Source organism: Urocitellus parryii, chromosome 15 (genome assembly GCF_045843805.1).
Source record: "Urocitellus parryii isolate mUroPar1 chromosome 15, mUroPar1.hap1, whole genome shotgun sequence".
NCBI lineage: Eukaryota > Metazoa > Chordata > Mammalia > Rodentia > Sciuridae > Urocitellus > Urocitellus parryii.
In genome coordinates this window covers 34582066-34607292 of record NC_135545.1, presented here as the reverse complement: position 1 = coordinate 34607292, position 25227 = coordinate 34582066, and the positions used below count along the sequence as shown (strand labels likewise).

Here is a 25227-nt window from a genome sequence, read left to right as displayed (position 1 = left end):
CTTTCAAAATTTTGTGTAGCATTTTAAATAAATCCTTTTTTAAAAGAAAAAAATGATTTGTTTCCTTTCACACAAAATTATAAGGATCTAGCATACACTGTTCGTCATTAATTAACCATGAGTTATTTTGTGCTTACTAAATCAGACCCTGTTTTTAGACATAATCTGCTAATCTCGGTTAATCCTCACAACTGCCCCACAAAATACCCCTGCTATCCTCTCCATAACAGGGATAAGGAAGCATTCAGGAAGGTGAGATGACCTGCAGTCGGGCTGATGGTTGAGAAAGTAAGGCCACCTTTAATGACTGTTAGGGACTTGAGAAAATGTTTCACCCGTGTCTGCCTACATTTCTCAGTCTTCAGATTGGTTACTAGTAGCTGCCTCTGGGCACCGGCATAATGAACCAAGTGAGGCCTGGCTAACGGATCGATAGGGCGCAGGGAGTATTCAACCAAGATATGCTAAGATAAAAGGGTTATCGGTTTTTTTCCCCAGGACCTCTGCGGAAGCCTAGCCGCTCCACTCCCGGCCGCCAGAGGACGCTGTGACGTAGCTCAGGCACCGAGCGCGGCCGCTCTAGCCTCACCCAGGGAAGTCGAGGTCCTCACCTTGTTCAGGAGCCCGCGCCTCTGTGCCTGCGGCCACTTGCCCTCCGCTCTGTCTTGCGCTATCTACTGCCCTCTTGCCATCCACCATGGCCCTACTGCACTCCAGCCGCATCCTCTCCGGGGCCGCTGGCGCCTTCCACCCGGGCCTTGCCGCCGCAGCCTTTGCCAGAGCCAGGTAAGCGAAGGGATACTGAGATGGAGCAGGACAGGCCTGCCCAAAGGCATGGGCACCGTGGGTCATCTAGCCCTCCCCGCTTCCAAACTCAACACACACACGCACACACCACACACACACACACACACACACACACACACACACATCTCCCTTTGTGCAACCTCCAAGGTTTCCCTTCGCTGGAGGCTGAGAATTGTGTGTCCACGCCTCACAGTGATCCTCAGAGCCCCACGTCCCTTCTCTCCCTTGCACCAGGCATCGCAGGAGAGCGAGCCGGCGCAATGCCCTGAGAAAGGAAGTGTGGCCCTCTGCGGCACCCGGACTCCCATTCAAGGGAAAGTCCGAGATACTCAGTCGGCCGGGTGGGGGTGCGGGGCTGGGTGAGCACGCCTGCTGCGGCGCCCGGGCCAGCCCCGCACCGATTGGCTGTGGCGCCGGGGCTGCCTCGCGCCGATTGGCTACGGCCCTGGGGGGCGCGCGTGCCCTTGACCGGCTGCCCTGGGGGGCGGCCGGGCGCACCGGTCTTAGCCTTGCTGGAGCCGGGGCGAGTTGGGCTGGACAGGGCGGCGGCTGGCTGCTGCCTGCGTGACAGGGGGAAGGAAACGCCCTGGAAGAAAGTGCCCAGAGTGCCGGCTCTCGGACCTCGCTCTCCTCACTGCATCCCGTGACCTTGGCGTGCGGCATCCTCCAGTGGGTTTTACCACCTGTGTCCCGGCTGACCCTTTTGGTCTTTGGATGGGAAAGGACTGAAGTGTAGTGCACCCCCCTTTTTTTTTAAACCCTTAGGAGGTCTGGCCGTAGGGAATCCACAGTCTTTCCATCTCTTCCATCTCGCTGTGCTCATTCATTCCGTATTTCGTAACCCCAGTTTCTCCAGGCACTATTCCAGATAGATGCTGGCGATACAGCCGTGGACAAGTTAGAGGGAAAGACATACTTCTCTCCAAAAAATGACAAATATGTAGTTTTAAATTGTGATATGTAGGACAGAAGGAAATTTCAGAGCATAAAATAAAGTAGGAATTTCTTCCTAGTGGAAACCTGATCCAGGCGATTAATTCACACAAGCCGATTTGGGGCTGCCACTTTTAAGTACTACCTAATGAGGAGCCCAATCTTAAAACCACCTCCAAGCAGATATTAACTACCAGAAGCCTATTATACGTTCTTTGACCTTTCCTTTGAATATATGCACAAGGTCTTTAAGTCAGCAGAACAGCCTGTCCTTTCCAAAGCCCCACACTCTTGGCAGTACAGTTTTGCCCTGGCTTTTCCACTTTCTTCTCTCCCTTATTTGGATCCTTCTTGGCTCGCTGTCAGTGTGTGCTCTTTAAGCTTACCTACCTAGTGGGCCATAATTAAGAGTGATTTATGAAGAAAAATTGGAGAACAAAAAGAAATGCTTAAAACTCTAATTAAGAGAAAGTCCATTTCACCATATGGTAATCTTAAAATAACTCTGTTTTTATGGGTTTGGCTGGATGACCTGAGCTCTAGAACTACAGTGCTTGGTGAAGTTCTCTTTTTGGTGTGACCTTTTAGTTATTCTTTCCCTTTTGAGAGCTGGGTTTTTTTTTTTTTTTTCTCTTCTGCCTTTTCCCCATTAGAGTGCAAATTACATGAGCCAGGTGGCCCTGCCCACACCTGTAACTTTAGCTTTTCTGGAAGGAGAGGCAGGAGGATCACAATTTTAGACCAGGCTGGGCAACTTAGCATAACTCTCAAAAATTTAAAAGGGGAATGGAGGGTATATGAGAGCAGAGACCTTACCTACTTTGTTCAGTGTGGTTTCACAGCACTTATATAATAGTGCCTGGCAGGTCTTTGAAAGTGAATGTTCAAACCCTATTTTTAAAACAAATATGATACAAATGTTGAATTTTATATCAAAATCTAAACACATAGGAGGACCATAATGCTTCAAATTATGGAACAAAAAAAAAAGTCTTAAAATATTAGAGTATCTGATGAGGAGGAGCTGCCATTCAGATTTAAACAGTGATCTAGGATTGGGTGATAGATGCCCTGTCTGGTGGTTGTAACTATTCAAACAAGGAAGTGAGATCCTTCACTCCCTCCACAGTGGAAGTGATTTTTACTTAAAGCCAAATGCTAGAAGTGGTAAACATTAAAAATTCCCACTTAAAATTTAAGTGGAAAACCCTTTGAAGTTTCTTTATTTTATTTTTAAGATTCTTTTAAAAAAACTAATTTTAATACAATAAAACCTAAAACCTTGGCAATTGATATTCTGAAGAACTCAGAATTTATCCAATGAAATACTTTTCATACTCAAATCATTTATGTGAAATGCTTTCTAAATTTATTATTTCATTTAGCCAAATTGTTTAAAATGAAAACAATGAACATAACTTTTGTGTTGACCTATGCATAGTGACATACTAATGTATTTTTATTTATAATGATTTGTATTTATTTGTGGTGCTAGGGATAGAAACCAAAGCCTTATGAATTTTAATTCTTATTATTTAATGTTTTTGTGAAATGACTGAAGGAGTATTATAAGACCCCCCTTTGAAAAGCAGTGTGCAATAGTGGTACAAGAACCAGTAGTTAAAAGATCACAATTGTTGTATGATTTGTGCCTTTTTTAGCTCTGTGATCATGGGCAAGTTAATTAACTTCTCGTTTTAAAATAAGAAGAATGTGAGGAAATGCATTTTTAAAACTAGAGCACTGGATAGGCTAATATCTCCAAGAAATGCAAGGCATTTGAACTGGAAATGTTTATCTGAATACTTTGTACCTAATGTCTTTTGGTTGGCTAGTCAATATTGCTCAAATATTGATGGACTGGTCAAACATTGTTTGAGGCTTTGTGCTTACGTCCAAAGGGCCTTGATAGGAATCACTTTGTAAGCCATAGGTTATCAGCATCAATTTTATCTCCAGAGCACCCTGTTTCATCTAGTGCAATTTCTTAAACATCTGCATAATCTTTTGCATTTTAAGGAGTGGCATAATAAAGGACATAGAGGACCTGAAAAATGATTACTAAAGAAGAGCTGATCAAATTGAGTTACTGCTGCTCCTATATACAGAGTGCTTAAAATTCAGTATTTTGACATTACTTTTAGCATTATTCTTAAGAGACCGGAAGACTGAAGGCAGTAGTTTCTGAGAGAATGGATTTATATGCTGAACATTTTAAAGAACTTGACAAATAAGTGTTTTTCACACTATTTAATGAGAATGGCTGGACTAGGGTTGTGGCTCTGTAGTAGGTATATGTCCATCTACAACTAAAAATGTAAGAAGAAGAAGAAGGATGCCTTCTGTCCTTGTGGCTAGGGGCAGCTCTGTCATCGTTGTATAAGAGCCTTGGAGGCAGACCACCTTTTTAAAAATGGAAGTTACTGGGCTGGGGATATAGCTCATTCGGTAGAGTGCTTGCCTCACATGCACAAGGCCCTGGGTTCAATTTCCACCACAAAAAAAAGAAAAAAGAAAGTTACTTTCTAGAAGTTGCTCTTTTATAATCTAATATGCCCTTGACATTCAAAGTATTCCTTTCACTCAGCAGTTAATGACAGTGATATAGATAGGCAGATGGCTACATGTTTTTTCAGGATCTGAATTGTGGATAAGAAATAACAGAGTTTTCTTCAGGCCCAATTTAGAAGTTGTTTCAAGGTATCTGTGTTTCTTACTATTGTTTAGGTGCTAGAAATGGCCAAGCAGCCTGAAGCAACAATTTAAAAGAGGGGGAAAGTGGGGATTTTGAATTCTGACACTAGAACTCATGAGGAGGGAGGATGATTATGATAATGTCTCCTGAGACTATTGGGGGGGGGGGTAAGTAGAAGTAATTGAAAGGCAGAAAAGACCTGCACTGGACAGCTTATATCCACCCTGCAATATAGGGGTACCATTAGGACCCATTTTATGGATAAGGAAAGATAAGACTTAGAGGAGTCATTTCACTTGCCTTCACTCAGCTGGTGGGTGGCTGAGCTGCTGTTTGAATCCATGCAGTTTTCCCAAGGCAAGCTACTAAAGGAGACCATTAAAAGAAGTAAGCATCTGGGTGTGGTGGTGCACAGCTGTAATCCCTGCTACTGGGGAGGCCAGAGCTAGAGGATTGTAAATTCAAGGTCAGTCTCAGCAAAACTCTGTCTCAAATTTTTTTTTTTAATATTTATTTTTTAGGTGTATTTGGACACAACACAATGCCTTTATTTTTTTTTTATGTTGTGCTGATGGAACCCGGGTCCTGCGCATGCTAGGCGAGCGCTCTACCACTGAGCCACAATCCCAGCCCCCTGTCTCAAAATTTTAAAAAATTAAAAAAAAAAAAAAAAAAAACAGACCTGGAGATGTAACTGAGTGGTAGAGTGCTTGCCTAGCTTGCATGAGGCCCCAGGTTCTGTCCCCATTATTACTGTTAAGTAACAGAATTAATTGTATATACCAATCACGGCTATTGACTCTGAGGCAATTCTGAACCCAGCACAAGAGCATGAATACAGCTCTGTACTGCCACGCCATACCTGCCATCCACGTGCCATCCACGTGCTTGGTAGAGATTAGGTGTATGTTTACCAAGAGAACAGGAGCTGTTCAACCTGAGTGATTTGGAGCCTTGCTTCCTGAGCTTTCACTTTCAGTGCAACACCAAGCTCCTTCCCATCCTCAGACGGTATTCTTAAGCCTCTTCCTAGAATGGCCTTTCCCCCTTCTTTATCCTTAGCATTCAGCTCATGGGTCACCTCCTCCTGGAAACCTTCCTAACCCTATACTCTCTTCCCCTTCCTTAAGCTCTTAAGTCCTCTCCTCAGGCTCCCATAAACCATATGCAGTGCCCTGGGCCTCTCCTTGTCTCTGTGAATCCTCTTCTCCTCGCCCCCCTCCTCAACCACACACATACACTTCCAACCTGCATTGTTTCTAGCTCCCTCAGCTCCCTCCTGGCCATCCCATTGGACTGCCCTGGTGGTAAGGGATGATGATTTTACATTCCCAGCTCTTAGCACATGTTAATGCACACAATTTTTTTTTTGTTTTGTTTTTTGCATTTTGTTTTTTTGTTTTAGGTTTTGTACCAGGGATGCTTAATCACTGAGCTACATCCCAACAATTTTTGTTTTTTTATTTTAAGACAGGATCTCCTCAGTTGCTTAAGGCCTCGCTGAGTTGCTGAGGCTGGCATGGAACTTGCAATTCTCTTTCCTCAGCCACCTGAGTTGCTGGAATTATAGGTTTGCACCGGCCACACACACTCCCACACAAGTTAATGATTAATCTAGGAGATCTGAAAGTCTTTGTTTTTGTTTTTTGTGGTACTGATCATTGAACCCAAGGGCACTTCACTATTGAGTGACCTCCCCAGCCCTCTTTATTTTTTATTTTGTTATAGGGTCTCACTGAATTACTGAGGCTGGCCTCAAGCTTACAGCCTCAATCTCTGGAGTCATTGGGATTATGGGTGTGCACTAACACACCTGGCAAGACTTCATTTTATGTAATATGAAGCCATGTAAAAAGCTTCTTTCCTATTTCCTCTGAAGAAAAGGAGTAAACTAATCTTTTTCTCTGAGATTACAGCTAAAGCGCCTCAAGACCTTTTATTTATGTGGGCATAATATTAATATTTACCATATTACTTTGCTCAATATTTACCATGAGGTAAAAATCTTCATGGTAATATTAATGTATCTATTCTGCCAGAAGACTATTTGAAGAAAAGCCAATACTCTCTAGGGGCCCTCTGGAAAATATCAAAGATAATTTCAATGAAAGTCTGAAAATTTTGTTTGAATTTGATTTTTTAAAAAATTGTTACATGAGGGGCTAGGGTTGTGGCTCAATAGCAGAGAGCCTGCCTCACACATATGAGGCACTGGGTTCCATCCTCAGCACCATATAAAAATAAATAAACAAAATAAAGATTTTTTTTTTTAAATTGTTACATGATATTTGGCCACTTAATTAAGATAGGATTGTGAGTGCCTGAGAAACAGCCAATCAATGGTTTTCTATTTAACCAAAATGACAATAAATTTTTTAAATTAAACATAAAACTGGGCACCTTTGGAAGCCTGAGAAGGAACATTAGCTCTTTCATGCATGAAGCTCTGGGTTCAAGCCCCAGCACCCACTGCAAAAAAAAAAAAAAAAAAATTATTTATGCTAACATAAATAGCAGTTTGCAGTGTTTTCATCATTGCTATTTTCAAGTGACTCAAAGATAAGTACAACAAAGTTCTTGAGTTTTAATTTCTAGTCTAATAAACATAATTATACCACACATAAATAAATGCTCTTTGAGGGGCTTCAGCCACAGCTCAATTGGCTTGCCTTTGTCACTCACCCGAGCTCCCACAATGCCGAGGGTTTTGGGCCCTGCCAGCCAAAAAAGCCCAGGCCAAAACCCAAAAGAAGACTCTGGCTAGGGCTTCAGCTTCAATTCCTTCTCAGGCTTCCAAAGGTGCCCAGGCTCCATGGTTTCGGCCTCTGCCTGCCAACCTGATGGCAGAAAGACTGCTGTAACCCAGCAGCTGCCGTCTGCATGGTGCTGATGCCCTCTTGTGCTGTTTGCACAAATGAACTTAAGGCAGAAAAATAAACAAACAAAAGCTCTTTGGAGTCCTCAATAAGCTTAAAGAGTATAAAGGGATTTAAATTCAAAAAAAGTTTGAGAACAACTGCTGCTTTTTTTCCTTGGAAAACAAAACACAGTTGTGTTTCTCTATCACTATTGATCCTATTACAGTATGTTCTCAACAACATATTGATTATCTTTTAACCAAAATAACTTCTATTTCACAGAGAAAACTAAATAGGGAGGCAATGATGCCAGCCTCCCGCTAGTTTGCATTTTAAGCAGCTCATGAACACACTGAGTACAACTTTCACAGCCACACACACGCCTTCTATACCCTCTGTTGTAACAGAGCATATTCATTATAATGACTCACAGCTACCCTCCCAAGAGCATGTAAAAATAAGCAAAAAATATATAAACTTTAAATTATGCTTAGTACTCAGTGTGCCTGTATCCTATCTTACTTAGAAAGAAATTATCTGGATATCCGTTGATTAGTTAAACCATTAATTAACTCATTCTAATATTAGTCTAAGATTTAGTTACCTAAAGAAGCCTCATGTGGCAGCTTACCCTTCTAATCCCAGCAATTTGGGAGGCTAAAGCAGGATTATAAGTTCAAGGCCAGTCTCAGCAATTAAGTAAGACTTGTCTCAAAAAAAAAAAAAAAAAAAATTTAAAGGGCTGGGGATGATCAGACTTGGTGATGCACACCTGTAATCCCAGTGGCTTGGGAGGCTGAGGCAGGAGAATCTCTAGTTCAAAGCCAGTCTAGCAACTTAGGCACTTAGCAACTCAGCAAGACCCTTTCTCTAATAAAATATATTTAAAAGGGCTAGGGATGTGACTCAGTGGTTAAATACCCCTGGGTTCAATCCCCAATACAAAAAAATTTACCTAAAAGGTCTTAGAAATTATCTTTAAGCTGACATTTTATAAAGTATAATTACTATTCTCCAAAAAATCTATAACCCCAGTCTAATCTCAAGAAAAACATCAAATACCAATAGAGGAATATCCTGCAACATACAACCTGACCAACATTCTCCAAAACCATTTAAGGGCATCAAAAACAAAGAGAGTCTGAAACTATCACAGCCAAGAGAAACCTAAGGAGACAAGACAACTAAGTTTAGTTTGGTAAACTTGAAGGAACTCTGGAACAGAAATAAGTAAAACCTAAGAAAATCTGAATAATTAGTGGACTTAATAATGTGTCTTTATGAGTTTCTTAATTGTAACAAATGTCCTATGCTAATATACAATGTTAACAATGGGGTAAACTAGGAGTGGATGAAAATTATGATTGATTTCCTATAAATATAAACTTGTTCTAACAAATCTATTAATAAGAATAGAAGTAGCTGGGCACAGTGGCACATGCCTGTAATCCCAGCAACTTGGGAGGCAGAGGCAGGAGGATCACAAGTTCAAAGCCAGCCTCAGCAGATTAGCAACTCAGTGAGACTCTGTCTCTAAATAAAATATTAAAAAGTGCTGGAGTTGTGGCTCAGTGGTTAAGCACCCCTGGGTTTGATCCCCAGTACCAAAAAATAAGAGAGAGAGTAGAAGTATATAATTACTATTGAAATTAGAAGTTTGAGAGATTAATTGGTGTAATGCAAATTTGTTTTTCATAATTTTACTTTTTTTTTTTTTTAAACTGGGACAAACCCAGTAGAGCTCTAACTCTGAGCTACATCTTTTTTATTTTGAGACAGAGTCTGACTAATTTACCCAGTATGGCCTAAAATTTACCTGCCTCAGCTTCCTGAGTAGCTGGGATTACAGGCTTGGGCCACCGAGCCCAGCAACGCTGTTTTTCTTAAATGAATTCAGAAACACTTTAGGAATTCAAGTTCACATGAGTAAATCTTTGATAATTTTAATGAAAACAGCTGTGACTTTTCATGTTAAGTATAGTATAGCATGCATTTTATTCTATGTATGTTTGCTTTTCCAAAACATACACTGGTTTATTGATAAAATAAGATGAAAACAAATTTAAGAGTAGTACATTGAAAGTACTAGAAATTTGCTTTCCAATTTCCTGGGAAATTTAGGATTGCTGTATTTATGAATATAACTCAAATCTTTTATTTGAGACATTTATCATCTAATTTATCTGTACTCTCAGAGATAGAAAGCATTTCACATTCAGGCACTCAAAGTTTGTTTGTTTGTTTGTTTTTTAATTAAATTAAAGTTCTGAATAACTTACATATGCCAAGGTTATAGCTCTTCAGATACACTTTTGGTTATAGGACCACAGTAAACAAAACAAAATATTCAGGTCTGAATTTTTTTTTTTTTTAAGCCAAAGAATTCCTAGTTGATTTAAGCTCCAAGTTTTAAAAGAAAACTGAAGAAGAAGACCTAACAAAGCAGATCTCTGTCATTCTCACCCAACAGAGAATCTTTCTCTGCCGTCCTTCTACTGAGATCCTACTCATTGCTACTATAAAACAGGAACTAGCTTGTTGGCCATAACTGAACCAAAAATAAAATCAGAAGAGAGTGGGGAACAAACCAGAAAAAAGTCATTTGAAGTTGAATTGTGGGCTGGGTATAACCCAGTGGTAGAGTAGCTGCCTAGCATGTGTAATGCCCTGAGTTTAGTCTGGGGTGGGGGTATGTGTGGGGGATTCTATTGCATCTTGGGCTTCACATTCACTCTGGGAGCCAAGGAAAGGTGAGATCACTTCCCCAGCAGCACAACTCAGCCTGCCCAGTCAGGTGATTCCATTGGCATCCACGGATGGTCTCTAAGACTATTATAGAATGGTCATTTTGTTTGGCTTTGCTAAGGTAAAATCATCACATACAAATATAAAATGATGACTATGTCAAACATTTTAACCCTTTAAGTAATAATGGAACCAGTAGGATGTTATAATCATTTCTTCCTGCCAATTTTAAATTCCTAAGCATCTTTCAACTCTCTCCCTCTCTGCCCCTACTGTCATGATCCTGGTTCTTGTCCTCATCTCTTTGTCTTAAGCAACCAGCTTCTTTGTTGATCCTTCTGCATCCACCCTTACCACTTATGATTTAGTGCCCTGCTCCAAGTCCACTCACTTTGTCACTCCCCTCACATAATCACCGTCACCCTCAAAAAAAATTTCATGTTTCTCCAGGTGTTACTACATCTGAGGCAGACCCCAGGGTGTTTAGCAAGCATCCCTAACCATGCTCTAACAGATTTGAGAACAGGATCAAATCCAGGCCCCTCACAGAGGCACATGAGATTCTTGAACACCCCTTGCTTCTCTTGTCCCATCTTTTACCACTCTCAGCTTCTCACTGCCAGATGACTTGAAGTATTCTTTGGATGAGAATTCAGGTCAGGTTTAGGGTGCTTTAAGAGCTTACACATGTACCCCATTCTCCCATAGTAATCCGGATGCCCCACCTTCTGCATCTCATAGTATCTGTGTTGAAATTATTGCTCTCTAAGTTTCCACAAAGTGCTCTGAAGTCTTCTGCATTCTTGGATTATCAGTACCTGTTACTGTACCCTGTGCGTAGTATGCAGACATTTGCTGAAATGTATCTTTGGCAGATCAAGCACGACTCTGCCCGTGGGATCTCACTAAGTGACTGAGACAAGGTATTTCTCATTTCAGCTCTTGGTGGGCCCATGTAGAAATGGGACCCCCAGATCCCATCCTGGGAGTCACTGAAGCCTACAAGAGAGACACCAACAGCAAAAAGATGAACCTGGGAGTTGGTGCCTACCGAGATGATAATGGAAAGCCTTATGTGCTCCCTAGCGTCCGGAAGGTGAGCTTGCCATCTGCCTCAGCTGGTTAAGAAGAATGAACAGAGGGGAGCACCTGACAGCCACGGAAAGAGTACAGCCACAGCCCTGGGCTCTAGTTCTGGCATGAACTGTGTGCATTGCTCAGGATTTCTGGTTTAGTCCTGGCTCTAAAAATGAGAGACACTATAGTGCGTACCTGTAATCCCAGTGACTTGGGAGGCTGAGGCAGAAAGATCGCAAGTTCAAGACCAGCCTAGGCAACTTAGTGACTCAAAATAAAAAAAGGTTGGGAGAAGTAGCTAAGTGAAGAGTACCCCTGAGTTCAATTTCTATTACTGAAAGAAAAAAAAGGCAGGGGGAGGGGGTGCTAGAATCATACTGTCTTTTCCAAGATTTTAAAATAGACAGTGTCATATTTCAACATGAGGGTACACAAGAAGACCAAAAATTTAAACATTGTCTCTTGGCAAGAGGAAAATAGCCCTCTGTACATGAGAGTTACTATTATTATTTTCTCTTTCTTCCATTTTGTTTGCCTTAGAAAAACCCTTGTCCACAGGTATGCGCTGTCCATCCTTCTTGCTGAACTACAGTTTTTTTTTTCATTCATTCTATTAGTGACTTGGTTTCTATTTTAACTTTCATATAATTAACCCACTTAAGAACAGGTTTTAAAAATTATTCGTGGCTGAGGTTGTAGCTCAGTACTAGAATGCTTATCGAGCATGCACAAAGCCCTGGGTTTGATCCCCAACACCACCAAAAATAATAATAATTTATTTAATTTACATTCGCTATTGTTACAAACTCCAGCGACACCAAGCACTATTATACATTGCCTTATTAACACCCACTTCAGCCACATGAGACGTTAAAACAGTTGTCCCACTGGGCATGGTGGCACATGCCTGTAATCCCAGTGGCTTGGGGGGATCATGAGTACAAAGCCAGCCTCAGCACCTTAGTGAGAGGCCCTAAGCAACTCAGTGAGACCCTTCTCTAAGTAAAATATATTTTTTTAAAGTGCTGGGGATGTGGCTCAGTGGTTAAGTGCCTCTGGGCTCAATACCCCCAGTACAGGAGGGAAAAAAAAAAACAAAAAACAGTTGTCCCTATGTTTAACAAATGAGGAAAATGGGACTCAGGAAGGTTAAATAACTCATATAGTTGATAAGCGACAGCCAGGCCTCTGACTCTAAAGCATGAAAATATGTGGCTATGACTATTAATTCTTGGAAGTTCCTAGACTGGCAGACACCTTGAAATGCTTCCCTTTCATGTATTTAGTTTTGTCACCTTATATCTACTTTAGCTATTGCACCTAAACTTTGTTTTTGTGCATTCCAAGAATGGCATTTTATGTAAATGATTATCAGGAGAGACTGTATACCTACCCACAAAAAATCTAGAACATAGCAAGACTTTTCTCAAAGCAAGATGACTTCCAGAATTTAACTGTAAAATATTAATTAGTAATCTTAGTTTCAGGTAGGGAGAAGAAACTAAACAGATGCATTCTTCTTTTGTCTAGGCAGAGGCCCAGATTGCTGCAAAAAATTTGGACAAGGAATACCTGCCCATTGGTGGACTGGCTGAATTTTGTAAAGCATCCGCAGAACTAGCCCTGGGTGAGAACAGTGAGGTGTTGAAAAGTGGCCGGGTAAGCCAAGCAGACTCTGGCATCATACAGGGTCTGCTTTTATCTGTAACAAATTTAAAGTAATTTAAACAAATTTATTAACAAATTTTAAGTAATTTAAACAATTTTAAACAAATAGGAAAAGATTATAAGTGTGTGGTGATTGAGGTGGCTACACTTGCTAATAAAGTTAAATTGGCAGTAACTAAAAAGATTTCATATAACATCAATTCTAAAAATGTACTAATAATCCTAAAAATGATAGATAGGTTTGGCCCTACTTTTGCTATTAGTGTCCATGTATTATGTTCATCTTACATTAACCATGCTTTAGAACTGCCTACCTGGGACTAGTTTTAGGCCTATAATTTGTCCCCACACTCGTGTGCTAAGCTTCCATCTTAGATGAGAGAAGCAGGTAGAAACCACCCACAGGTGGACTGTGGGAGGCAGAACCAATCTGGTTTTGTCGGCATCCCTGTCCCAACTATTTTGGGCATTGAAAGAAAGAAGACCCATCCCTTGCATATACAAATATGTAACAGATTGGGCACAATAGTGCACACCTGTAATCCCAGTGTCTGGGGAGACTAAAACAGGAGAAACTCTAGTTCAAAGCCAGCCTCAGCAACTTAGTGAGACCCTGTCTCTAAGTAAAATGTTAAACAGTCTGGGGATGTGACTCAGTGGTTGAGCATCTCTGGGTTGGATCCCCAGTAACCCCCCCCCCAAAAAAAAAAAAAAGGTAACAGTGAGTCCCACCATTATTTGTAATTATCATACATTAATAAAAAATACAGGAAAATATTTTAAAAGATTAAAAAAATAAACAAAACATGTGACAAACAAAAAGAGAAGACCATGCTCCCAACATGTGAACTTAAGTGCATTGTGGTTTACTTTCTCTTGAAGAAAAACATGTGCTTTTTAAAGACTATATTTTCGTATTTATTTTTCTGGGTAGGCCTAGAAGGAAGACAACATGTATAGGTTGGGAGTGTGGTCCAGTAGTAGAGCACTTACCTGGCATGTGCAAGGCCCTAGGTTTGATTCCCAGCACCACAAAAAAATAAATAAATAAAACATACAAACATCCTAATGTACTTACTGACTTGATTTTCAAAGAACGTTGATATTCAGAGTATCGGTTCATTTTATATAATTCTAGAGTAATAACATAATGACTGTTCTTGGTCTCTTATGCTTTTTTGTGTTCTAGAAGTTTTCCATGTAACACGGATAGTACTACCAGGCCATAAGGAATTAGCTTCTCAAAAACAAAGAATATTAAGCCAGGTGCTGTGGTGCACACCTGTAATCCCAGCAGCTTGGGAGGCTGAGGCAAGAGGATGGCAAGTTTAAAGCCAGCCTCAGCAAAAGCAAGGTGCCAAGCAACTCAGTGAGATTCTATCTCTAAATAAAATACAAAAGAGGGCTGGAGATGTGCTCAGTGGTCAAGTGCCCATGAGTTCAATCCCCAGTGCCCAGAAACAAAGGCACAAAGGGTACTGACTAGACAGAGTAGATCCTCTCTGTGGCTAGCCACATCACTGACCATCGGCGTCTCTCCAACAGTTTGTCACCGTGCAGACCATTTCTGGAACTGGCGCCTTAAGGGTCGGAGCCAATTTTATGGTGAGTCTGGAAACTCCTTTAGAAAAGAACTTTTGAGAGCAGCAGGGCTTCCTGTCATGTGTGTATTTGACTGCTGATTCAGAAGTAGGTTTCCTCTTTCCACAGAGTTGGCAGATTTCTTTTCTCTGATTTAAAAAAGAAAGTACTTAACAGGGCACCGAGAGCACTCCTGTAATCCCAGCAGCTCAGGAGGCTGAGGCAGGAGGATCATGAGTTCAAAGCCAGCCTCAGCAACATAGAGAAACCCTAAGTAACTCAGTGAGACCCTGTCTCTAAATAAAATATTAAAAAGAGGTGGGGATGTGGCTCATGGTTAAGTGCCTCTGGGTTGAATCCCTGGTAACAAAAAAAAGGAAAGAAAGTACTTTGGAAAAATTACATGGAAGATATAATAATAATGAGAAATTGAGTTTATTGACCACATACTGTTACTAGGGAGCTTTTGTATTTTAACTCATTTAATCCCTGTAAGGGAAGTTCCATTAACCCATTTTATAAGTGAAGAAAGTGAGGCCCAGATAGTCCTTGGCCACACAGCAAGGGTAACTGTCAAAGCCTGAGTCACCCACACAGTCTTGCTGCTGAGTCAGTGCATCTCTCCACCATAGAGTTAAGTTGGGTTTCAGCAGAAAAAAAGTGTTCTCTCAAGGAAACATACCAATGTTTTTACTCTTTTTTTCCTTCATTTTTTCCATTCCCCTTCATCCCATCTCTTAGGAAAGATTTTTTAAGTTCAGCCGAGATGTCTTTCTACCCAAACCGTCCTGGGGAAATCATACACCCATTTTCAGGGATGCTGGCATGAAGCTACAGGGTTATCGGTACTATGACCCCAAGACTTGTGGTTTTGACTTCACAGGCGCCATAGAAGACATTTCGGTAAGTGTGGCACTCAGGGTGGGAAGGGTGAAGGAACAAGGCATAAACTTCCTTGTGGACATTTGATGTCTCCCAGCTGGGCCCTAATATTTTCAAATACTGAGAGGGAGCTAATTCCTAGACCTCAGGTTTCCTTTATTATTTACGAAGTAGTGACCCCGTGGAACCTAAAAAGCTGCAAAACAGAGTCATCTTTTAGTTCCCTTTCTCTTTAGAAAATGCCAGAGCAGAGTGTTCTTCTCCTGCATGCCTGTGCCCACAATCCCACAGGAGTGGACCCTCGTCCTGAGCAGTGGAAGGAAATAGCATCTGTGGTAAAGGTGAGGAGGATGAACAGATGGTGACAGTTCTGTTTAGTAACTAGCCTTGATTCTTAACTTGACAAAGTCTTAACAATAAGAATTAATTAACCTTGAGCCTGTACAAACTTTCTACACATGATAAGCTGTCAGGAAGGGTCTCCTCATTTGCATAATTAGTTCTGTAATTGATGATACATGAGCAATTTGAAAATAATTTTTATTTCTCAGCCCAGATGTAGTGAATTCTGATAAAACCTGTCATTGGCCCATTGCACAACAGACTGCTGGCCCAGGGTGTCTGCTGATGGTGCCTGTGGCTGTCCTGGGCAGTGATTACTGGCACAGCCCTTTCCTTTTTTTTTTTTTTTTTCCCTTTTTCCACCAATTCTTTCCTTGCCACTTTTCCTTGACTTTGTCATTATCACTCCCAGAGTGTAGCTGGCTATCAGAGAAGGCATCAGAATTCCTACAGAGGAAGGATTATTGTTATTCCTATTATCTTGTGTCCCCATTTTCGCTAACTTTTGTCAAATCTAAGCTGCAGAAGCCTGGCATAGTGGTGTATGCCTGGAATCCCAGTGATTCAGGAGGCTGAGCCAAGAGATTACAAGTTCAAAGCCAGCCTCAGCAATTTAACAAGACCCTATCTCAAGATTAAAAAAAAAAGTCTTGGGATGTAATTCAGGGATAGAGCAACCCTGGGCTCAATCTGAGTACCACACATACACACAAACCTAAGCTACAAACAGAGTGAGACAAACAGCATGCAAAGCCATTTCAAAATGAGATGGTTCTAATGAGGCTACCCTGTGAGTCTGCCAGAATTAAATTAATAACAGAAAAGTTTGGTCCTGTGCTACTAGACCAAAAATAATTACCCAGACTCCTGTGGGCCTTAGAAGAGTCTTCTGTTTGACTAAGCAGCATTCTGGGTACACTTAAATTAAGATTCTTTTCTTAATGTCTTTTGAAGAATATGCTGATACTTAACTCTGGGAAAATTATGACATCTTCCAAATTGCCATCTGGGGAAAAAACAGGATTGGTTTTATCTGGGTGGAACAGGTGTGGTCCCAGTAAGTACAAGTAACTACATAGTACATCTTCAGATGGCTACCTAAAGCTTTTGGTCTTCTCATTCCTTCCCAGAAAAAGAATCTCTTTGCATTCTTTGACATGGCCTACCAAGGCTTTGCCAGTGGTGATGGTAACAAGGATGCCTGGGCTGTGCGCCACTTCATCGAACAGGGCATTAATGTTTGTCTCTGCCAATCATATGCCAAGAACATGGGCTTATATGGTAAGCTAGAGGACCCAGTGTGCTATATGTTCTGATGAACTTGAGTTTGGGTTGCATATGTATATATCCATGTTGCTCCCTACCCAGGGAGGAAAGATTGGTATAGTGGATTTCACAGATTTTTCTTTATCTTCTTCAGTGTCCTTGAATTCCTCCAGCTAAGAAAACTGATTACTGTTTCTCTAAACAAAAAGTAACTAATTCAGGAGCCAAGAAAATAGACAAAATGAAAAGAAATCTTGAATACTCAAACTTTCTGGTCGCCTCAATTCACCATTCTGTCTGCTAAAAACTTTAATTATCGGGGCTGGGGATGTGGCTCAAGCAGTAGCGCGCTCACCTGGCATGCGTGCAGGGGCCCGGGTTCCATCCTCAGCACCACATACAAACAAAGATGTTGTGTCCGCTGAGAACTAAAAAAAAATAAATATTAAAAATTCTCTCTCTCTCTCTCTCTCTCTCTCTCTCTCTCTCTCTCTCTCTCTCTCTCCCCCCCCCCTCCCTCCTCTCTCTCACTCTCTCTTTAAAAAAAAAAAAAAAAAAACTTTAATTATGGGGCTGGGGATGTGGCTCAAGCGGTAGCGCGCTCGCCTGGCATGCGTGCGGCCCTGGTTCGATCCCCAGCACCACATACAAACAAAGATGTTGTGTCCGCCGATAACTAAAAAATAAATATTTAAAAAAAAACTTTAATTATAATAAAAAATTATTTTCATGGTCCCTTCTGGTGGAAACAGATAATATTCAACAAATTTAATCATGATTTGCTTTAATGTATTAGATGGGAGAACTAGAAGACAAGATCTATTTTGTCTTTTCAGGCGAGCGGGTGGGAGCCTTCACCATAGTCTGCAAAGACGCTGATGAAGCCAAAAGGGTGGAGTCACAGCTGAAGATTGTGATTCGCCCCTTGTATTCCAACCCTCCTCTCAACGGGGCCCGGATCGCCTCTACCATCCTGACTTCCCCGGATTTGCGAAAGCAGTGGTAAATATTCCTTGCCACTCCCCAGCCACCTAGGTGTTCTGACCACCGCTCCTTCAGAGCTAGTTTAAATTGACCTCTAGTGACAATAGAACCTTACAGGTTCCACATGTGAAAGGGGATAAGAAGAAAGAAAGAAGTGTGCACTTTGTCCACAGAAATAAGAAATTTCATAATTCAGAAATAGCAGTTCCTCTTACTCTTTCATCTCTATTTAATAAAACCTGCCTTTCCCTAGAATCAAGTTCAAATTGAAGTAGCATATATAGGAAAACTTCCTTCATTTTAAAACTTCACATTTTAGTTTTTGTTTTGCAGTGCTGGGGATCAAACCCAGGGCCTCACACATACTAGGCAAGCATTCTACCACTGAGCCATCCCCAGCTCCCACATTTTTGGTTTTGTCCCAATAATAGCGAGCATTGCATCAATATTTTTTCATATTTTTGGTTTTGGTTATCTGTCATCTAAGTCTTAGTACCTGTTCTCTAAATTAGTGTTACTTAATCTTTTGGGGGGGGGGCACCAGTGATTAAACTCAGGGGCTCAACCACGAGCCCCATCCCAGTCCTATTTTGTATTTTATTCACAGACAGGGTATCACTGAGTTGCTTTGTGCACCTTGCCATTGTGGAGGCTGGCTTTGAACTTGAGATTCTCCTGCCTCAGCCTCCCGAGCCACTGGGATTACAGGCATGCGCTACTACACCCAGCTTAATCTTTTTTTTTTTTTTCCTATATTTTTTTAGTTGTTGATGGACCTTTATTTATTTGTACACAGTACAGAGAGTCAAACCCAGTGCCTCACACATGCTAGGCAAGTGCTTTACCACTGAACTACATCCTTAGTCCTTTGTATTTTCCTTATTTAATTTGGAGACAGGGTCTCACTAGGACTGGCCTGGAATTTATGAACCTTCGCCCTCAGCCTTCTGGGTTGCTGGGATTACAGGCATGCACCACTGTGCTAAGCAGATTTTTATCTTAATATGTGCATTTCAGTACACGCTTGAGATCTATAGTGAATAAAGCTGACAGACACTGTGCTAGTAGATAACCAAAACACAGTTTGTACCTTCAGGAAGTTTAGAATCCAGTGAAAAAGGTACACATGTAACATTGATAAAAGACAGCATGGAATAAATGCTAACTATAAGAGAGCTGCCGATTCAGGTGGAAATTGAGGGTGTAGTGAGGACTGCTGTGTGAGCTATGCCTTAAGAATGAGGGTTTTTTCCCTTAAAAGAAATGAAAGGAAAGGGAAAATGGACAGAGAAGCCTCCCTGAGAAAAGGCACAGACAAGGGACATGCTTTGTACAGAGTGTGCATAGAAAGTTCCATGTGGTTTCTGTGGTGAAAATACTGAGAGGAAGAACATCAAAGCTGAGGGGTAGAGCCAACAAGGAGGTACCTTATTGATATTGTGAGAAGTGGGCTTCTGCTCAGTGTAGAGAGCTCGCCTAGCGTGCATGAGGCCCTGGGCTCTATCTCAATACCCCAAAAAAAGTAAGAGAAGACACAGATAATTTGTTTATCCTCTGGACAACAGGGAGGGTGGGGGGCTTTCTAAGGTAGTGTCCACATGGGTCATACTCTTGATGCCTTTAGGACCTGGGCCTTGGAGTGAATGGAGCTGGATGAATGGAGCAAGAAACGTAAAATCATATGCCAATTGGAAAGAGGCCAGGGGTTCCACAGGCCCAACCAGTAATCACACTACTAGAATTGTGCTGTCAGCTTCTTGATTTTTAGGAGAAATTACAAATCTAAAATTATATGTGCCCGTTTTTTCTTTTGTTTTTCCTGGTACTGGAGATTGAATCCAGGGCCACTCAACCACGGAGCCACATCCCCAGCTTGTTTTATTTTTTATTTTGAGGCAGGTTTTTGCTAAGTTAGAGAGGCTGGCCTCAAACTTGTGATCTTCCTGCCTCAGCCTCCTGAATTCCTACGATTACAAGTAGGCGCCACTGCCCAGTGCTAGTACCCAATTTTGAAATGTTTCACTGGGTCAGAAAAACATACCTAGGACTCTATATTTAGCCTTTTAATTGACAGTTCGTAAACTCTGTTCTAGCCATTGGGTATTATGGTCATAGAGAGATGGTTTAGGAAAGTGAACACATAACACCAGGAAGATAAACTTCATGCTATTTCCATGATCCAGTTAATAACCTCTGACGAGATTTCCCACAGCGCCATGGGAATGAAATATAAGGGTAAATTCTGAGAAAGAAGAAGACTGTTCAGAATCAAGTGAGTGGTGTAGGGTGCAGTGGTCCTGTAATCCCAGGAAGCTGAAGCAGGAGGATCACCAAGTTGAGGCCAGCCTATGCAACTTAGCAAGACCCTGTATCAAAATAAGAAAGGACTAGTGATGTAGCTCAACGATAGAGAATCCCTGAGTTCATTCTCCACTACCACAAAAAAAAAAAAAAAGAATCAAGTGGCATGTGTGCATAGAAGAGTGCATTATCTACTCCCCAGAACAAATTCACCTTTCTTCTCTTTTAGCACAGCATTCTTACATTAGCATTACGTTACGTGGCCCTGTTCCATAGCTGATTTTTTACAGATTTGGCTCCTGTCACCCTCTGTTAGCTTTTACAAGCAAGGACCATTTCTCAGTCCTCAGCACCTAGCACATGGCTTGGCTTGTTATAGGTTCCCAGTGCATTGTCTTCATTGTGAAGCAGAAATGTTTATTCTACCCATGTAAAGAATAATGTCATTGGGGGCTGGAGTTGTAGTTCAGTGTAAAGTGCGTTACTAGCACATATGAGGTACTAGGTTTGATCCTTAGAGTCACATAAAACTAAACAAATACAATGAAGGCATGCCATGCATCTACAATTACCAAAAAAAAAAAAAAAAAACTGGAAACTTCTGGTTAAACAGAAATTTTTAAAAAGCGGGAGAATAATGTCATATTTTGTTTAACCCATAGCTTTTGCCTCCGTCTTCCTAAGTTTTTGAGTGATACCTTTGCTTAATATTCAAGTGTGTTAACTTTCAGTTGTGTGATCAAAGAATTACTATAATTTAAAACAGTGCTATAGCTGGACGTGATGGCACACACCTGTATTCCCAGCTACTCAGGAGCTAAAGCAGGAGGATCATAAGTTCAAGACCAGTGAGAGCAATTTAATGAGACCCAGTCTTAAAATAAAATTTATAAAAGGGAGATGTATGTCAATGACAGAATACTTGATGAACATATGCAAGATCCTGGGTTCAACTCCCAGTACCAAAAATTAGAAAAAACAGTGCTACAAAATAGTTTACTTCCCTGGCCAATGACAACATGTCTCCATCAAGGACTAAGAATTGAGGCAAACAGGAGAGGAACTCGGGAGGTAAAAACATTGTTGGTATTTGGCAGAATGAGCTACCTCTTGGGGTCTCCTTGCAGGTTGCAGGAAGTGAAAGGCATGGCCGACCGCATCATTAGCATGCGGACCCAGCTGGTCTCTAACCTCAAGAAGGAGGGCTCCTCCCACAACTGGCAGCACATCACTGACCAGATCGGCATGTTTTGTTTCACAGGCCTAAAGCCTGAACAGGTGAGTGGACTCTAATTTCCCCACAGTTGACTAACGGATAGGTCCTTGTAAACCAGAAGAATTCTGTGTAAGTTGCCTGCATGTTCAGGGTAACCCTGAAAATGGCTATTTTGGAGCCCTTTTAGGTGAAGTTAATATATAGCTTTCATGTGTTGTTTTGGGCTTTGTTATTTTTGTTTCAATATTGGTGATTGAACCCAGAGCCTCGCACATGGTATGTAAGCACTCTACCACTGAGCCTCAACGGGTTTTGAGGGTTTTTTGTTTGTTTGTTTTAATATATATACTGGGATTTGAACCCAGGGATGCTGGACCACCACTGAGCTATATTCACAGTCCTTTTTAGTTTTAATTTTGAGATAGCCTCACAAGGTTGCTGTGGCTGCCCTCAAACCTGTGATCCTTCTGCCTTGGCCTCACAAGTCATATAGGCATGCACCACCACACTTGACTTTTTTTTTTTTTTTTTTTTTTTTTTTTTTTTTTTTTTTTTTTTGAGACAGGGTCTCACTTAAATTGCCCAGACTGGCCTTAAACTTGGTATCCTGCTTCAGCCCCCTTGGTAGCTGGCTTCACAGGCACGAGCCAGTGATGTTGATGTTTTGAGATGGAGTCTCTCACTATGTTGCCCAGGCTGGTCTAGAATTGGGCTTAAGTGATTCTTCCATCTTAGCTTCCTGAGTAACTGGGACTACAGGCATGCACCACATGCCTGGCCTGTTTTATTGCTGTTGATTGCTTACTTATCTGTATCCCCCCATAAGGCTACTTACTTCTGAGGCCCACATAACTCACTAGCTTGAGAGTTTTGAGGTTCTGGTGATGGAGTACAGGGCCTCTGCATGCTAGGAAGCACTCTTCCACTAAGTTGCACCCCTAGCCCAGAATGTTTTGATTGCTTGTGGCCACTGCTGGTTCTTCAAGGAAAGGTAGGAGAAATGGCTCTTCTATGGCTGAATTCTGGTTCTGTGGTGTGATTAAGATTTTTTCCCCACCTGTTCCATCTCAGAATTCATCATATCTTCTTAGGATTTTACTCTAATTTGGCTCACTGAATCTGGGAATGGGGCATAAGTGAGAAAAGAGAGCTGTTATTTTTTCCATTTAACAAGTTGGCTATTGGGATGTGCCAGAGCTGGGAAATATCCAAAATGTTTTCTCTCCACAGGTAGAGCGGCTGACCAAGGAGTTCTCCATCTACATGACAAAGGATGGCCGCATCTCTGTGGCAGGGGTCACCTCCAGCAACGTGGCCTACCTTGCACATGCCATCCACCAGGTCACCAAGTAATTTCCTGGTGCAAGAACAGAGACAACCTTTCTGTTGTCAGCCCCTGCCGTTGTGTGATTCACATGCAGGATGAGGGAGGGTGGATGGTGGAGAGGGTCATTTCTTTCAACCACAGTGCATAACACTTAGTGATTGGATGTGTTTCTCAGAAAAGAACATGTAGTGAGATAGGGCAGAGGCATCCATGGCTGGTGTCTGGAACTCTGTGGCTTTAAACCAAACTCCCCCATCATCCTTTTATCTCCGACTTTTTTGAAAGAGTTTACATGTATAAGAAAGTCACAGCACCAAAAACCTGTCATGATGTTGCAGTATTTCAGAAGCTTTAATGAAGCACTGTGTGGTGGAAGGGGTTCCTCTGCAGATCCAGCTTGAGACATAGCTCATGCTATAGGCTGAGTTGTCCTCCCATGGTGGAACATCCTATCAACAGACCATACTGCACAAATTGTGCTTTCAAAAACCAATGAGTCTGTTGCCACTGCAGCAAGGAAAATAATAGATGCTGTTTCCTGTCTTATTTAAGAAAATTAGGAAAATGTCTGTCTCTTCTTACCATTGCTGTTCTTTTCTTTAACACAAAGACCTATAACTAGCCTTGATTTCCATCCCATTCTATTGCTTGATTAACCATGAACCCCATCATATCAGGATCTATTTAAGATTGGAGAACATAATTTTCTGCTCATACCATACCCTCTCTTTCTTGGCAAAGAATAGTCGAGGGTAGGTGACTGCACTTTATGCCAGCATCCTCATCATTGACTGTGTAATTGTCTCCTCCTGGGGTGTTGCCTCTGCCCGCTGGACCTCTGCTTTCATTCCTTGTGGTTGTGCAGCCACTAACCTCACATCATGAGTCAGGCAACACAGGTTAGGATCAGAAAAGAGATAGTCTGGGGTTTGTGTGCTGCCAGCCAGGCTTAGGCTTCACCCTTGGAACGATAACCACCATCTGCTCTAATCATGTAGACTTACTGCAGCTTGGTTTCTCTGTTACAATAAAATTACTGTAGATCCAACCACCGTCTACCTTTTTCTTTAATGGGAGGAAGGGGTAGATGTCAGTTTGTATTCTAGAAGTTTAGTCACATCCAGCTGACGGTAAGCCAGAGATGTGTTAGTGGTCCCAAATGATGACTCAAAAGTACATCCTTTTCTTCATCATGCCATTGAGGTAAGCCAGCCCAAAAATGTCGAGAATGTGGGTGTAATTCCTTGGACCTTGTAAGACAGGTGGAGCCACACAGTGGATCCTATAGAGACAGGCAAGGGATGGAGGGGAGATGGCAGCTTCAGATGTCTTGGGGGCCAAGGAGATTATTATAAATAAAAATCAAAAGCTGGGTGGAAGATGATGGTTGGTAATCAGCCCTCATCCACAGAGGGAGGTGACAGCCGTGAAAATGAAAGCACTCAGTTGTAGGTCCTAAATTTTAAAGGAAAAAGTGGGAAAAAAATTTTTTTGGAAGGTCTATTGGTGCTTGAAAATTGGCAATGAAAAAAAAAAGGGCAAATAATTCAGTGTTTTAAAAGTTATTTGTAAGCAAGGTGCAAACAGTAGATTGCCAACTGCAAGCTCTGGTGTCGGCACCTGCTTGGCATCAGTCCTGCCTATCGCTATTGTGTCCACTTGTGCTTAGTGTGTCGGCACCTGCTTGGCATCAGTCCTGCCTATCGCTATTGTGTCCACTTGTGCTTAGCGCCAGAGGCCATTCAGGATGGGTCAGAGAAGCAATGGAGCAGGGTTCAGTCAGGCCCAGCAGCCATCTGTCAAGTTCTGACAGTTGCTGGGTAGGGAACGCAGGCTCAGCATGTGTTTTTCCCTTGCTTCACATTCCTGAGGGACAGTGCAACAGGCAGAGTCACTCCTGGCCCTTTGCTCCTCTGGGTTCCTATTGCTGATAAGTGCACTTGATAGGTGCACGGGGTGGTGAAGGCAGAAGTGAACAGACTGACTCACTTGATATCTTTTCAAAAGTATCTTAAAAGAGAAAATTAAATAAATGTATTAGCCACTCTGGAAAAGGAATACCTGCCTAGATTAGGTGAAAGTCGCTTTAAATTCTCCCTGTCTGGAGCAAGAATGGCTGAAAGTTGGGTGCCAAGACCTCAACTAACTGGAAAAGAACTTCACAACCCTACTAATCTAGTTTTAAATATAAGGGTCGTCAGCTCACTCTGCACTGAGCCCCATTCCTCATAAGGTGTATGAACCCTGATGATTTTCTCAAAAGTTCAGGCCATTTACCTACAACCCTTTTCTAGTTTCCTAGTCCAGGTCTAAATTGTCTAATGTTCTCCAACCTAATGGAGTGGGGTAGTTTGCCTGCTCAGAAAGAATAGCCATGCTTTTTATGATAATTTAAGGTAGACTAGTTCCCACATTGAGATTGTTCATTAAAAATATTTGTTGTGGCCAGGTGCACACCTAAACTAGCAGCAGCTAGCTGGGGAAACTGGGCAGGAGGATTGCAAGTTCGAGGCCAGCCTCAGCAACTTAGTGAGATCCTGAATCA

General features: G+C 41.7%; 1 protein-coding gene across 1 annotated transcript; it reads left to right on the top strand.

The window, feature by feature from the left end:
- The first annotated feature begins 580 nt into the window (after window positions 1–580).
- On the top strand, window positions 581–23730 carry Got2 (glutamic-oxaloacetic transaminase 2). The gene is made up of 10 exons (XM_077792917.1): window positions 581–786; window positions 10978–11134; window positions 12646–12774; window positions 14329–14388; window positions 15106–15267; window positions 15483–15587; window positions 16719–16869; window positions 17691–17856; window positions 21267–21417; window positions 22586–23730. The coding sequence occupies exons 1-10, from the start codon at window positions 698–700 to the stop codon at window positions 22706–22708; spliced, it is 1293 nt and encodes a 430-aa protein (XP_077649043.1). The 5' UTR covers window positions 581–697; the 3' UTR covers window positions 22709–23730.
- Window positions 23731–25227: the final 1497 nt, after the last annotated feature.